At 42.6% G+C, this 16,925-nt stretch overlaps 1 protein-coding gene across 4 annotated transcripts in view; it reads right to left on the reverse strand.

Moving 5' to 3' along the window:
- The window catches only part of Efemp1 (EGF containing fibulin extracellular matrix protein 1), a 68,762-nt gene that overhangs the window by 13,771 nt on the left and 38,066 nt on the right, over positions 1–16,925 (reverse strand). For all 4 annotated transcript variants that reach the window (XM_036201216.1, XM_036201215.1, XM_036201213.1 and 1 more), the window contains exon 5: positions 3,625–3,747. In XM_036201216.1, coding sequence (XP_036057109.1) covers positions 3,625–3,747 — 123 coding nt within the window. The remainder of the gene's footprint in view (positions 1–3,624; positions 3,748–16,925) is intronic.

Consider the following 16,925-nt stretch of genomic DNA (forward strand, 5'->3'; position numbering starts at 1 on the left):
ACATATAGAAATCCTGTCTTAAACAAACAAAACAGAAGACCAACCACATACCCATGTTAGCAATAAATAAATGCACTGAAATGTAAAGAAAGGAGATTAAGACCATTCCCCCCCTGTCTCTCTCTCTGTCTCTGTCTCTGTCTCTGTCTCTGTCTCTCTCTCTCTCTCTCTCTCACACACACACACACACACACACACACACACACACGTATGCACGCACGCACGCACGCAAGGATGTCTGTTTGTGGTGCCAAAAGCTTAATTAAAGTGAGGAAAATGAGAAAGAATGAAGATGCAGCTTTCAATTAGGAGAGGAGAGATGTGAGCTGTGTGCAGCTGGTGACTGCAGCTAAGCCATTTAAACATTTGTATCTTGGTGTTTGTTCAGAACGTGATAGGAAGGCTTGCCATGTGTATCTTAGGAAGTTTTGCAAAGGTCAAATGAAAGAACATTGTGAAAGGAAAGGACACTACACAAGTGACCTTTTGAGCATGTCCTGACGTTTGGATGAAGTGTTCCTGTCTGTGTGCTTCTTTGATAAATATTTCCAACTATAAAACGTTCAGTGGAGAACTTGCAGAGACAGACCCTCTTAGAAGCATAATAAAATGTCATTATCTCATGCCTACACTTTGTGACAACCACGGCATAGCATGTGTGGTTTAATAGGACAATTTTGCACATACAATACAGCACTATAGAGTGATATTACCGAATGATAAAAAGAGAATAAAAATGAACAAAATGGTGTTGCTGCTTTACAATAGTGTGTTTCAGTGGCCTGAAGCTAACCTGAGTTTGATTCTGGTTTGGCAATTCCATGTCTTGGCTTCTGAAGCTTCCATTTCTTATTCCATATGGTGGAATGGTTGGAAAGTGTCCATGGTACAGGGTAGGCCATGGATCTGGAGCATACCAGGTAATGAAGTATGAAGTATTATCAGAAAGATGCAAAATGTTGTTGATTAATCAGCACACTGAAATAACTAGAGAGCGACATCCACATAGCCTTTGTATCTGTTTCATGGCACTCAGGGAGGATACCCCTTTCACTGTATGTGATAGTGTGTTGTGCCCCATCTATATCCTTATCCTGCTTTAGACTTCTTTGTAGCCTCTGTTGTTGTTTAACATTGAGATATGTGTTCATTTGCTTGCCTGTCTCTCTCACTATTATCTGAGACAAATAAGAGCTGTCTCACCCCTTGAGGTGAAGATGGATGATATTTATCTACTCTCTGCTATATGCTTAATGTCCAAAAGCAAGGACTAGTGTAGTAGTTGCTCAATTACATTATTTGATGAATAGGAACCTTACATTAATTAAGAGCTATTGTTTATAGTGCTTCCTGTAATAGCCAGGTGCCACTGTCGCTAGTCAATAATAGTATGAATTTTTCTAATAGCTCCTCCAGGGCAATGATTCGGTAAAATGTGTTTGCTTAATCCTATTTCTTTGCATCTAGAACTGTACCTGGCACACAGTCAACTCTCAGTGATTATATGATGACTCGATGGTGCCTGTCTCTTCAACTAGTAGACATTCATTTTACAGCATTGCACTTGGCAATAAGGTTGTATAATCATATCTGCACATATATTCTGCATCTGTCTGCATGGAATATAGGCATAAACATGTTACTACATAGAGTGAAAATGAATAATAAAAAAGTATACAAGGGACAGAGAGAGCAAGCTTCTTAGTGGCCTGCTGACTGTGGATGGGGTCAATCCATAACAATATGGAAACTCAAGAGTATATATTTAGCCATAGCAATTGAAAACAGCACAACACTTTTATTATATTTTATGTAAGTACCAGACTGCAACAGATTAGAAATTTCCAGAAAAGGTCTACTTAATCTTAATTGGAAGGAGGAAGAAGTGACTACTTATATTTGGATAGATCATGGTTCCTAGGGGTGGTGACTCTAGGTTGGGATTTGATAGTGGAATAGGGTTTGTAGGAGTGTCTCTCAATTTTCTGTAAAGAAATATGTGTAAATGTGTGGCACAGAACCATAAGCAGTGAGAAGAAGCTGTGGTGCAACTGTCTTTGGGAGGGAAGGTGTTGATGCAATAGAACTGATGAAGAAACCCCTTTATTCTACCAAGGAATGTAGAACTACCTTTGTGGATGAGGGCAATAGCAGCACACACATGATCAGATGTGAGTTCATCTTTCCACTTTCCCATAAAGCCTGTCTCTCTGTGTTCCTTTGTCTTCGGTTCACCCTGAAGTGGAGTGTGTATTACTACTGTACTTTTAGGCCCTCAGTATTTATTTTCCCAACTAACCCAAAGAGCATAGCTTTGGCATCTGTGGAGTCTTCCAGCACTCTTGTTTTGTGTCATAGCTTCCAGCATTAGCAACCCTTGTCCTTCCTTGAGTCTGGGCACCTATTCCAGCACCTAGGCACAGCCCATGGCAGGCAGAGCCAGCCAAGGTCTACAAGGAGCTGAGTGCTGACATACTCATGTCAACAGCTCACATTCTCAGGTAGAAGTTGATGCTGGCTGCCTGTCTCTCTGCTCCTAAGAGAAAATCTGGCTTTTCCACTTGTCTGTGGTAAGAGGTTAGGTATGTAAACAGACAGGCAGAAGGAGCCAATCACAGAGGTTCATGACTTCTCCTGGGCCTCTTGATTGAGTAAGCCAGACTGCTGTTCTACTTCACTGCATGCCAGCTGGCCTCCTCAAACTGTGTTTTTTCATTCATTCAGAATGTATGCAGATCACCTACTACATGTACTGGGCACTTTGTGTGGACTGTGGCACCAGCAGTCACACAAGCTGACATGGCCCATACCTCCAGGAGTTATCTCTCGGACTCCCTCAGGTACAGTGCTTCATTTTGCACTTTAAACACCATCAAAGATGGCAATGTAAAGAGGCTTTAGACCAGTGGTTCTCAACCTATGGGTCATGACTCCTTTGGGGTTGTATTTCAGATATTCTGTGTATCAGATATTTATAGTGTGATTCATAACAGTAGCAAAATTACAGTTATGAAGTAGTAATACAATAATGTTATGGATGGGGGTCATCACAGCATGAGGAACTATATTAAAGGGTCACAGTATTAGGAAGATTGAGAACCAGTGATTTAGACTCTGCTAATTCTGTCTGATCCCAGATAGCCATATGGCACAAGACCATACATGTGTTAACCACTGCCATCCATGAACTCCTGAGTTGGAACTAGTGTGATCTTCACAAGACAAAAGAACATGGTGATACACAGAGCACTTAAGTAACCATAGACTCAGATGACAGTGGTAGAGGGGGCATTTGACCTTAGCATCTTCCCATGCACCATGTTCTGCTGTGCAGTGGCAAAAGAAGCCTCTGTCACCAATATGTTAGTGACACAAGCCATAATTAAAAATTTAGTTCTTAATTGTCTTCATGGTTCCATTCAGACTAGATTTGTGCTTTCACTTAGTCTATAGCACTTTAGGATTCAGGATAGGCTCAACCTTAAGGTTCCTTTTGGTAGTTAGAAACTATACAGGTCATCATCAGAAGAGGAAAAAAGCTGTTAAGTATCATTCTCCACTACAGTGGGAGGGCTTTGTTTTAATTATCAAGACAGGAGTGTTCATACAGCACCAGGAACTTACCCACACACTGCTCGCCTCGCTTCTGATACCCTGGAAGACACTGGCATGCGAAGGTGCCACGTAAGTTGATGCACACTTGGTCCACTCTACAGTTGTGGGTCCCTGTGGTGCACTCATCAATATCTGGAAAAGACATGCAATACAGAAAGAATTCCAGTTGTTTGTGAAGATATGGAAGTTCTCTCCATTTGCCACTTCATTTTTCTTAAATTGAATTTTTCTTTATTCTCTAAAAGCATTATAATATGTTATATTGGAGATATTTAAAATGAAATTATTTCAAGTGCTTATAAAATAATTTCAGAACTACCAGTGTATACACTTGAGATTTAAGAGGTCCTAATAATTCTCATGCTTCTCTTAGCCATTTAGCTGCTGAGGCTAAAGCTAAAGCCTTACTTTATCTTCTTCCTTTTAAGTATCACCTATTGCTTTCCCAGTGGGCATGAATCCTTCCCCAAGGCAGTTTTATACTTTTATTAGATAGAGATATACCTATGAGAATAAACAACAGCTACTTGGAAGGCTGAGGCAGGAGGATCTCCAATTTATGTCTAGCCTGGACTATAGAGGAAGTTCAAGGCCTGCCTTGGTAACTTAGACTCTGTCTCAAAACTGTAAGTAAAATGAGATTAGAATACAGTTCATTGGCAGAGCACTTTCTTTGTGTGTGGAATGGCTGAGATTCAATCACCAGTAACATATGTATGTGTATACACTCACATGCAAAGAGAGAGAAAATTAAACTAGATTGCATGATTCCTACTTTTGCTACAAATGCTTTTGAATTTGACCAAATTTCTTAAACCTTACTATTACATATTCTCTGTTGCTGTTTTTGGCATTTTTTTCTTAAATGGTAAAATAACATATATGTATAAAGTTTTCATTTCAAAACTCAAAATGAAAAGCATCAATTTGATCATATTCTTCTAGGAGAGATATGTTAGTGTAGGTTAAAATACACAGTTTCCTAAGACATTTTACTTCTGGGAAAAATTGCTACATGTGTTTTCAGTAGGAGGCAACTCACAGTTCTAGAAAAGAGGGGAATTTACTAAAGGAAGATAACTTAGAGAGTTTGTTCCTGACAAAAGTGTGGTAGGAACTTATGTGACCTTTTACAGCTGCTCGTAGGTAGAACTCATTTTGCCTTGACTATATCCTTCACAGTCATTCAAAAAATTGCATATCCATCAGGAAGTTAGGTTTAAAAGGGGGGGGGCAAAACAGTTTTGTTATTCTCTAACATCGGAAGACTAAGCTTTAATAAAATTATCACAAAATGTGTAATTTCTAGATGATCATTTCTACATGGAACCAAGATAGACTTGCTAGGGAGGGGATTGTAGATCATCACTGTGGCAGACTCAGGGTGGTGGGTTAAAAATCAATGAAAAGAAATCAGTTCTCTGTAGCTAGAGTTTTCCTGTCTGGCCCACAGTCAGGGCAAATCTCTCTCACCTGCTAGGCTCATATGCGCTCAGAGCGAACCAAGTAAACACACAGAAACTTATATTGCTTACAAATTGTATGGCATGGCAGGCTTCTTGCTATCTAGTCTTATATCTTAAATTAACCCATTTCTGTTAGTCTATAACTTGTCATGTGGCTCGTGGCTTACCCGTACCTTACATCTCGCTTGTCATGGCGGTGGCTGGCAGTATCTCTCTGCCTCGGCCTTCCACTTCCCAGAATTCTTTTCTCTGCTTGTCCCCCCTATACTTCCTGCCTGGCTACTGGCCAATCAGCATTTTATTTATACAGAGCGATATCCACAGCAGTTCTCAGCAATGAGAATTAACTGTGTCTTCTGCTTTCCATCTAAAGTGGAATGGCCTTTTGTGTTATTTTGCTTTTGAATTTTCTGTGATTTCAAGAATTGAATTGTTGCACTTAGGCTACAAAGAGGGTCGTTCTGAGATAACCTCTCTACTTAGCTGGGTGTAGGAGCAATAAGAGAGATTCTGTCCAGAAAAAGAGAGGAAGAGGATGAGGATATTTCCCGTGATGCATGGCTGCTCATTGAATAAAACCTAGTAAGGCTTTCTTTGACACATAATTCTTGGAACCTGATTTTAAACATTAATGAGTTTTTTGTTGTTGTTCTTGTTATTCTGAAATACATTAACACTATCACTGTGATGCTATTTTACAATCTCCCACAAGGCAACTTTTCTAGGTGAAAGGTCCTGGAGCAGCAACCCTACTGTGAAGTTATCTGCTCCCTTTCATGCACTTGATGAAAATCTTTCTACTGGGGATTACTTGGAGCTTTATGGCTCACTAATGCAGAAATGACAGCAGAATTCCTATTTTTTTTTTTTTTTTTTATGTCAGGAACATCTGCCAACATTTGCAGTGATAACAGCCCTGAGAGATAGCATCCTGGTAGATCCAACCATAGCAAGTTCCTTCTGTCCACGCTGGCAGGAGATCAAGGACTCTGGCTGGCTATGCTCAGAGAGCCTTTTCTTTTCTCAGCCTCTCTTTGCAAATCACCTCCACCCCAACACGTTTCTGGTATCCTGCAAGTTCCTTCTTATTTTCCCATCATTTGTTTGGAAGTGTCTTGAAAAATAGATTAACATTTCCACTGGGATCAATGTATCATGAAATAGGTTTTAAACATACAAACCTGTAAGGCTCCTTTCTAAGAGTCTGCTCTAGTTAGCTTCTGAAAAGAATTATTTAATAAAAATATTTGGTGAGTTACAGTAATTTAATAAAAGCAAAGCCCCAAGTGCTGCTACTGCCACTCCAACTACATTGTTTTCCTTTCTCTACTCAAAACAAAAAAGCTGCAATAGAACTTACTTTATCTAGTGAGCATTAACTGGTGAATTAAACTTTCCTTTAACCTGGACTTATAAATGGTAAAAGCAGAACCTCTACATCCAGGAGGCAGCTTCATCTACATTCCTGTTTGTAGCTGTTCTAACCATAGTGTAGAGTATTTATTCTCCCCAGCCCTCACATTTAGCAGCTTATTTAATGCTGAAGAATATCAACAGACTGAATTTCTGTGGACTGTCTTCAATTATAGCATCTATTTAAATGCCATAATGCTATTATTTTGAAGACCCCATTATTGCTTATTTATTCACCTTCACAAAGTCATGTCAAACCATTAAACATCTCTAAATTCTTTTGTGCGTCTTTTCTGCTTGTCTGTTATCAGAAGGCTCAGTGTAGTATTATGTCAGTATGCCAGAGCAGCACAATCACTGCCTTTACAGGAACCTCTGTTGTTTGTGAGCAGAATTAACTTCCTACATCTGTTTGGGAGGCCATCTGCATGGGCAAAACTCTGCTGTTTTTAACAGGAAAATGACTCAGGTCAGCCATGTTTTTCCGAGAATCTAGGAACAAATTCTCTGGGGAAAGGAATTTTTGTTTTTGTTTTTAATTTTCTATCATTTGTCCTTGACAGTTAAGCTCACTCCAGGTTGCCCCCCACCCTTACTGTAGTGCATGGAATGCAATGAGGTGTTCAGTAAATGTTTACTCAATTAACGGAAGAATGAATCATTACCTTGGTATTCAGGCTTTACAGAAAGTAGGACCAGTGCTTTAGACTATGGAAGTAAAATTCATAAGGTAGGCCTGAGGAGCACAGCAGAATCAACAATTTGCTTCTGCATGGAAACAAAGTAAATCATTTGAGTTCAGAGGACTCTCAGACTACATTGCCCAGAGTGAGCAGCAATGGAAGCTTTGCAGAGGAGGTGGGTCCTGAGCTGCTGTGTGAACACAATGAGATACAGGATCTGGTAGTGGAAAGAAGCCGTCTTTTTGAAGGCAGATTCTACCAGAAGGAGACTCAGTGACTTTTCCAAGAATGGCAGGGAGCTGGAGTTAACACAGCTGCTGGGGCTGTGTGTGAGGAGCCCAGTACTGGGTCCAGCAAAACATGCTCATAAAATGCTTGCTCAAGTCACTACCAAAATTCAGAGACTTAAATGTGGGATTAGAGGTTTGCATTGAACACTATAACAAACAGCTATTAATGAAGCATTCATGGGCTATTGTTAATATTACCAAGGAACAAAACAATAGATCATGCTTTCTAAAATTCCACAACACTTTTAATCATTCTGATATATTGAGAATAACTAAGGGTATTTAAAAGAAAAGGGTCCACATCTTTCTCTTTGTGATTTATACTATTGTAGGTGTTCTGCTTCTTGATACTGACAACCTTAGTTGCTTTAAATAATCTAGTATAATCTTTGGTGAACTCTCTAGCAGGCTCCTCAGTCAGCGGCACTGAGAATCTGACATTGTCTACAGGCTAACATAGGGATGGTGTCCATTCACTGGTGTCTGCTAGGCCCCTGTGTAGGCCTTTGTTCTCTGGTTTTGGCTTCTCTGTATTCTGACTCAGAGTTTCCAAATCCCTGACTCATGTTGCTCCCCCTCTCTTATGCAACATTTTAATCTCTGCAATGTTCTTTCCATAATTTGATAACTTACCACGACATGGAGTCACTCCAGTGTGTTTTATGGGCAAGGGTGACATGCCTACTTTGGCTCTCGGCTTTGTGTCACTTTAGTTTAAGAAATGACTCCCAACTACTTTTGAGGAAGGCACTGTAGATTTGCTAGCAGTCAGCACGCTGAAAGGAGGAAGGGGGTTGAAGTGACTGATTCTGTTGCTACCATGTGACCTAGAGCTGTGGTATCAATGAACTTTTTCAGTAGAAGGGGTTGACTGGATGAGGGTCTTAGGGATTTGGAGAGTTGGTTTTATTTTCAAAATCATCGTAGAAGGTAGGAACTTCTTAATAAGAGCTGAGGGTATTGTTATTCTACCTCTCTTATCTAATGGTGGCTGCTGCTAATTACAATCCTGGCCATCCATTAATGGTGCTGATTAAAATCTACTTAGAAGAGAGTGTATACTATTTAATATAGCTTTATGTAGACATTTATTAAAAGTCTAAAACAAATTGGCATAAAGTAGATAAACAAACACTTTGCTATATGGAAAGATACTATTAAGCAGTCGGATTTCTGAAACCTCTGACTTACTCCAGGGAGCCTCAAGAAACAGACAATCCCATTGTCTACAGTTAACAGGTAAGGAAGGAGGATGCTAGTTACATGTAGAGTCAGAACTTCCTGGTGTTAGAAAAACTCTGAGGTTCAAATCCAAGGCTTCCTTTCCGCTCCTTCTGTGATTTAGTTCTCTACAGGCTTTCCTCCCATGAGTGTAGGTAGCAAAGGTGGGCCTGCAGTCATGTGTATTTTAATTTTTTCTCAGGATTAGAGGACTGCTAATCATGTCATACCTGGGTTCTTCCCTGTGTCTTTCTTTTGCTTATAGTTAGATTTCTAGGTCTCTATGCTTTCTGTTTCCCTCCCCAGTCTTTAGTCACTTATCAACAATTTTTGTCAAAGACTTTCTAGTTCCCTGTTTGCTTCCTTTCCAGAGTTGGGATCAGATTTAGCTGGTGAAATGCCCAGTTCCAGGTGGCTTTTCACCCTTCAGGTAGAATTCACCCAAACTAAGCAGTTCTGGTGGAGAAAAGAGGTATTTACTAACAGAGGAGAAGTGTCATCATCATGGCCAGCAATAGATTTATAGTTCTAGATTCTTATCAGTTCTGGCAAAACATAAACAACAATTTGGTGTGCCTTCAGTGATAAATAAAAACATCATCGAAATCAGCTTTCATCCCTCTTGGAGGCTTAATCTTTGTTTCAGAAGGTGACCAAATCAAGTGTCCTGGAAATCCTTGGCACTGTACCATGCTTTAATACAATCTTGTAATATGTTGTTCCCATGTGAAAAAACATGCCACATGTGTTGGGGTTGCTTCTTCAACAATGAGGATGAACCCTTGCTCACCTAGTTTCCCATGGAACAATAGATTTCAAATACAACTGATTAGATGGGATTCAATGTACCATTCATAAATGTGGAAAGAAAATCACCTGGTTCACATGAATGCTTAACCTGTGACTTATGTGTATTATTCACAAAGTAGATGTGCCCATAAGTCACAGGCTGAAACAGAAGAACAGCAGGAAAACAAAGGCTCAGGAGCTCACTCTTTAGTGCTCCTCATGCACTGGCAAAGGGCAGCTGATTTCACTCAGAGCACTAAAGGACATTTTTTATAGATGAATATTTTAGTATTGGGTTATTTCCAGGCATCTGCATGAATGTATCACACCCAGATGAGCTCTTTCTTTTCCTTCTCAAACATAATTACTCCCAAGTATGTTTGGGGAAGATGCCCTAGAATAGGAGAAACTATGCCCAGTGACCCAACTGCAACCTTGGGGAGTGTGACTGTATTTTGAAATATCAGTACTAGGAATGAAAGACCTTCTGTGTGAAAATTCAAGTTTATTCTTTAAGGTTGATTATTATTTTTTCATATCCATTAAAAAATGGATAGTCTTGGGAATAATTATGATCCTACTGATGAAGGGATGTATTTGTATCCAGTTGTGTTTTTCTGGTATCTTGGCACTGGCTGTTTCTTGGACCCTAAATCGAATTCTGGTGACTTATAAGCTGAATGGAGATCAAATCCACTTCCTGAGCCTACTGAGTTCACAAGTAATGATACTTGAGTTTTGGTCTCCTGCCTGGAGGTCTTACAGCTGAATTACTCAGTCTCCCTATCCCAAAGCAAACATATTCTTGGCTTTTTCCTTTAGGCAAATCATCACACAAGCCCCTAGCTATGGCAATGCCAATTATAACAAGCATGGCTTGGGGACCTCCTAATTATATGCGACCGATTGTATTCTTGTTCATTTGACATTAAGCAGATTTTGTATTAAATGGTGGGTGTAACTTGGCATTATTTCTCCAACAAAGTATGTCTTGGTGACTCTTGATTTTGGAGCATGATACCTTACTGATTATACTTTCTTGCTCACTTCATTAAATCATATGGTATTTATACACAATATTCCTTATATATTTTTCTGGCTTCCAAATATAACAAAGAGGTAAGATGAAGGCTAGAGATGCTAGACTAAAAAATGCTGCAATTACTTCTTTGTGTTCCTGTTATAGATTCTGAACTCTTCAGAATAAATAGGAGTAGAGGATGGATATGTGGGTAAATTGAAGTGAACAATGACAATAGAAAACACAATAATTAGTTTTCAGAGGCATAAGATACTTAAAATTAAAATATACAGGAATGTGCATGATTTATAAAATGTTAAAATAGATATGTGGAGAATTCTGGGGAGATGCTTAGGGAGAAAGCTCTTGCCAGGAAAATGGATGGACCAGAGGATCCCCTAAACCCATATAAAAGTGAGATGTAGCAGTGCCTTCTGTGACCATGGTGAGATTGAAAATCTGTCCCTTGAGGGAGACCATGGTGAGTGTGTACATCTGTCCCCTCAGGGTGACTATGGTGAGTGTTACATCTGTCCCCTCAGGGTGACCATGGTGAGTGTTACATCTGTCCCCTCAGGGTGACCATGGTGAGTGTGCACATCTGTCCCCTCAGTGTGACCATGGTGAGTGTTACATCTGTTCCCTCAGGGTGACCATGGTGAGTGTTACATCTGTCCCCTCAGGGTGACCATGGTGAGTGTTACATCTGTCCCCGCAGTGTGACCAGGGTGAGAGTACAATCTGTGCCCTCAGTGTGACCATGGTGAGTGTGCACATCGGTCCTCTGAATGTGACCATGGTGAGAGTGCACGTCTGTTCCCTCAGGGTGACCATGGTAAGTGTGCACATCTGTCCCCTCAGGGTGACCATGGTGAGTGTGCACATCTGTCCCCTCAGGGTGACCATGGTGAGAGTTCACATCTGTCTGACATTCACAGAGGTAAGCAATAAGAAACTCTCAAAACAAAATGGAAGGCAAAGACTGACAGCTGAAATTTTCCATACTTGGGCTCCTGCATTTTCAGATATGAAAATTCACATATATGAACACAAATACATATGAACATAAATGCATACAAACACATACATACCCCATGTGTTTAAAATATTTTAAAATGTATGTGGATTGACAGAAGGATAAGTGGAGCTTAAATATTTTTACTGTATTTTCAGATCCTCAGGAAAGGTTAAAACTTCTAATTTATATTGGGTTTTGATAAGCCAGGATGCATGTTTGAGCAATCCCCAGGGGAAACATAAAGGAGTAGTAATAACATGGAACTAGAAATCTGACTAAGGAGAAAACAGAATCATAGAAAATACTTCGTCAATTTAAAGAGAAGGCAAAGGGAAGAAAAAGGAAGAGGAGGAAGAGGATAAGGAAAGGAAGAGGAGGGGAGGAGGAGGAGGAAGAGGAGAAGGAAGAGGAAGAGAAGAAGGAGGAGAAGGAGGAAGAGGAGAAGGAGGAGGAGGAAGAGGAGAAGGAGGAGGAGGAAGAGGAGAAGGAGGAGGAGGAGGAGGAGGAAGAGGAGAAGGAGGAGGAGGAAGAGGAGAAGGAGGAGGAAGAGAAGAAGGAGGAGAATGAGGAAGAGGAGAAGGAGGAGGAAGAAGAGGAGAAGGAGGAGGAGGAAGAGGAGAAGGAGGAAGAGGAGAAGGAGGAGGAAGAGGATGAGGAGGAAGAGGAGAAGGAAGAGGAGGAGGAGGAGGAGGAAGGGGAGAAGGAGGAGGAGGAGGAAGAGGAGAAGGAGGAGGAAGGGGAGAGGGAGGGGAGGAGAAGGAGGAAGAGGAGAAGGAGGAGGAGGAAGAGGAGAAGGAGGAGGAAGAGGAGGAGGAAGAGGAGAAGGAAGAGAAGGAGGAGGAGGAAGAGGAGAAGGAGGAGGAAGAGGAGGAGGAAGAGGAGAAGGAAGAGAAGGAGGAGGAGAAAGAGGAGGAGGAGGAAGAGGAGGAGGAGAAGGAGGAGGAGGAAGAAGAGGAGGAGGAGGAGGAAGAGGAGAAGGAGGAGGAAGAGAAGAAGGAGGAGGAGGAAGAGGAGAAGGAGGAGGAGGAAGAGGAGAAGGAGGAGGAAGAGAAGAAGGAGGAGAATGAGGAAGAGGAGAAGGAGGAGGAAGAAGAGGAGAAGGAGGAGGAGGAAGAGGAGAAGGAGGAAGAGGAGAAGGAGGAGGAAGAGGAGGAGGAGGAAGAGGAGAAGGAAGAGGAGGAGGAGGAGGAGGAAGGGGAGAAGGAGGAGGAGGAGGAAGAGGAGAAGGAGGAGGAAGGGGAGAGGAGGGGAGGAGAAGGAGGAAGAGGAGAAGGAGGAGGAGGAAGAGGAGAAGGAGGAGGAAGAGGAGGAGGAAGAGGAGAAGGAAGAGAAGGAGGAGGAGGAAGAGGAGAAGGAGGAGGAAGAGGAGGAGGAAGAGGAGAAGGAAGAGAAGGAGGAGGAGGAAGAGGAGGAGGAGGAAGAGGAGGAGGAGAAGGAGGAGGAGGAAGAAGAGGAGGAGGAGGAGGAAGAGGAGAAGGAGGAGGAGGAAGAGGAGAAGGAGGAGGAAGAGAAGAAGGAGGAGGAGGAAGAGGAGAAGGAGGAGGACGAAGAGGAGAAGGAGGAGAAGGAGGAGGAGGAAGAAGAGGAAGAGGAGGAGGAGGAGGAAGAGGAGAAGGAGGAGGAGGAAGAGGAGAAGGAGGAGGAAGAGAAGAAGGAGGAGAATGAGGAAGAGGAGAAGGAGGAGGAAGAAGAGGAGAAGGAGGAGTAGGAAGAGGAGAAGGAGGAAGAGGAGAAGGAGGAGGAAGAGGATGAGGAGGAAGAGGAGAAGGAAGAGGAGGAGGAGGAGGAGGAAGGGGAGAAGGAGGAGGAGGAGGAAGAGGAGAAGGAGGAGGAAGGGGAGAGGGAGGGGAGGAGAAGGAGGAAGAGGAGAAGGAGGAGGAGGAAGAGGAGAAGGAGGAGGGAAGAGGAGGAGGAAGAGGAGAAGGAAGAGAAGGAGGAGGAGGAAGAGGAGAGGAGAAGGAGGAGGAAGAGGAGGAGGAGGAGGAGAAGGAAGAGAAGGAGGAGGAGGAAGAGGAGGAGGAGGAAGAGGAGGAGGAGAAGGAGGAGGAGGAAGAAGAGGAGGAGGAGGAGGAAGAGGAGAAGGAGGAGGAAGAGAAGAAGGAGGAGGAGGAAGAGGAGAAGGAGGAGGAGGAAGAGGAGAAGGAGGAGGAAGAGAAGAAGGAGGAGAATGAGGAAGAGGAGAAGGAGGAGGAAGAAGAGGAGAAGGAGGAGGAGGAAGAGGAGAAGGAGGAAGAGGAGAAGGAGGAGGAAGAGGATGAGGAGGAAGAGGAGAAGGAAGAGGAGGAGGAGGAGGAGGAGGAAGAGGAGAAGGAGGAGGAGGAGGAAGAGGAGAAGGAGGAGGAAGGGGAGAGGGAGGGGAGGAGAAGGAGGAAGAGGAGAAGGAGGAGGAGGAAGAGGAGAAGGAGGAGGAAGAGGAGGAGGAAGAGGAGAAGGAAGAGAAGGAGGAGGAGGAAGAGGAGAAGGAGGAGGAGGAGGAGGAGGAAGAGGAGAAGGAAGAGAAGGAGGAGGAGGAAGAGGAGGAGGAGGAAGAGGAGGAGGAGAAGGAGGAGGAGGAAGAAGAGGAGGAGGAGGAAGAGGAGAAGGAGGAGGAAGAGAGGAGAAGGAGGAGGAAGAGAAGAAGGAGGAGGAGGAAGAGGAGAAGGAGGAGGAGGAAGAGGAGAAGGAGGAGAAGGAGGAGGAGGAAGAAGAGGAAGAGGAGGAGGAGGAGGAAGAGGAGAAGGAGGAGGAGGAAGAGGAGAAGGAGGAGGAAGAGAAGAAGGAGGAGAAGGAGGAAGAGGAGAAGGAGGAGGAAGAAGAGGAGAAGGAGGAGGAGGAAGAGGAGAAGGAGGAAGAGGAGAAGGAGGAGGAAGAGGAGGAGGAGGAAGAGGAGAAGGAAGAGGAGGAGGAGGAGGAAGAGGAGGAGGAGAAGGAGGAGGAGGAAGAGGAGAAGGAGGAGAAAGAGGAGGAGGAAGAAGAGGAGGAGGAGGAGGAGAAGGAGGAAGAGAAGGAGGAGGAGGAAGAGGAGAAGGAGGAGGAAGAGGAGAAGGAGGAGGAGGAAGAGGAGAAGGAGGAGGAGGAAGAGGAGAAGGAGGAGGAGGAAGAGGAGAAGGAGGAGGAGGAAGAGGAGAAGGAGGACAAGGAGGAGGAGGAAGAAGAGGAGGAGAAGGAGGAGGAAGAGAAGAAGGAGGAGGAGGAAGAGGAGAAGGAGGAGGAGGAAGAGGAGGAGGAGGAGGAAGAGGAGAAGGAGGAGGAGGAAGAGGAGAAGGAGGAGAAGGAGGAGGAGGAAGAAGAGGAGGAGGAGGAGAAGGAGGAAGAGAAGAAGGAGGAGGAGGAAGAGGAGAAGGAGGAGGAGGAAGAGGAGAAGGAGGAGGAAGAGGAGAAGGAGGAGGAGGAGGAGAGGAGAAGGAGGAAGAGGAGAAGGAGGAGGAGGAAGAGGAGAAGGAGGAGGAGGAAGAGGAGAAGGAGGAGGAAGAGAAGAAGGAGGAAGAGAAATAGGAGGAGAAGGAGGAGGAAGAGGAGAAGGAGGAGGAGGAGAAGGAAGAGGAGGAAGAGGAGAAGGAGGAGGAGGAGGAAGGGGAGAAGGAGGAGAAGGAGGGGGAGAAGGAGGAGGAAGAGAAGAAGGAGGAGAAGGAGGAGGAAGAGAAGAAGGAGGAGAAGGAGGAGGAAGAGAAGAAGGAGGAGGAGGAGGAAGAGGAGAAGGAGGTAGAGGAGAAGGAGGAGGAAGAGGAGAAGGAGGAGACGGAGGAGGAGGAGGTTGAAATATGCAGGAACTGTGAAGGCAGCAGAATAGCTGTTCTGGGTTTCACACATTAAGGATGGTGACTAGAGTGGACTACATGCTGTCCCTACAAAAACAGATATTGAGCGGTGGATTGTTCAGCAATAAAAAAAAAATGCTTCCTATGAAAGCTGACGGAAGGAGCTCTGTTTCTGGAACCATGTCAAGGTGGAAGGTGAGAACTGATTTCACAATGTTCACATCATATTTCTCACCTTATACTCATTCAATAATGATAATAACAATAATTTTAAAATAATCAGGGAATTAAAGAACATAAATATACTGTTTCAAATAACATAATTTAACTCTAAATGTATGGATGCCAAAGAAAAAGAGATGAAAAAAATTCTATACAAATATTAACCAGAAAAACTTGAGCATTGCAATTTTAATATTGGATAAAATTGACTTTAAGAGAAAAATCATTAATGAGTAAATCAGAAATAACTAACAGCAAAAGTTTTAGGGAATATAGAAAGTCTAAATTTAAAAGCATTTAATCATAAATGAAATAAAAAAGATAAATGTAAAAATAACAAAGCACAATTATGGTAAGATTTTAACACATTTCTCCCAGGAACTGAAAGAATCAACATTATTTAGAAATGAAGACAAAATAAAAATAACATGACTAAAAACGTTGAAAAACGCACATCATTGTATAGAATACTTAGATCTTTTTCTTTATGTACTGAGAGAACATTAAAAGAAAATAGCCATGTACTGGCCATTGGACAAGTTGGAATAAATTTCAAAGAATTGCAATACAGAGATTATGTTTCCCAATGGGTGTAGCTCAGTGGCTGAGCATCAACTGTTTTTTTATGTTGTCCAACTACAACAAAAATGAAGAGGAAACAGAAACAAAAGGACAATGGCAACAGCAATAAAACTGGAAAAGCTCTGGTTTGGGAAAAGAAGGCAGGCATTTCTAAACACCCTGTGGCCCAGAGAAGGTAGTAAAAGAGAAAAGGAAGAATATTGCAAGCTGAATGACATCCAAAGTTGTGGGAACAAATAGCCTACTCCATACTTTCTCCCACTGGTCTTGATTTTTTTCTCTGTGCTCAACCCAGAAGAGTCACAGTGGGCTCAGAGTGGATTTTAGCATCTTGAGAAGCTGTTAGAGACAAGAGGAAAATACCTTAACCATACCATTTCCAAAACGCAGAACTAGAAGAAATTCAAAGAAGCTAGAGTTTAACATTCAAGAAAGGATGTTACGGTTATTAGATGCCTTGACGTATGCAAAAGCAATGGGTTTTCATCTCTGGGAATATGCATGCAGGGCATCACAGATCTCAGGCAGGTGGCAGGAATCTGCCTCCTTGTCTGTGTCTGACAAGGACAATAAGGTGCTACATGTAAATGTGGCAGTGGAAATGACTTTTTAATCTTGTGGGTAGTTATCTTTGTACTGTACAATCAACTTTTCCTCTAAGCTTAACACACACACACACACACACACACACACACACACACACACACACACACACACACACACACACACACACACACACACACACACACAGAAAAAAAAGAAAGAAAAATACTGCATTTACCCTAATAGTAATGTATAAGAATTCAATCGATTAAGCATATTCTCTCATGTGTGACTTTGTGTAGTGAGAAAGTTAACTTTTTTGTAT

This window comes from Onychomys torridus, chromosome 10, assembly GCF_903995425.1.
Source record: "Onychomys torridus chromosome 10, mOncTor1.1, whole genome shotgun sequence".
Classification (NCBI taxonomy): domain Eukaryota; kingdom Metazoa; phylum Chordata; class Mammalia; order Rodentia; family Cricetidae; genus Onychomys; species Onychomys torridus.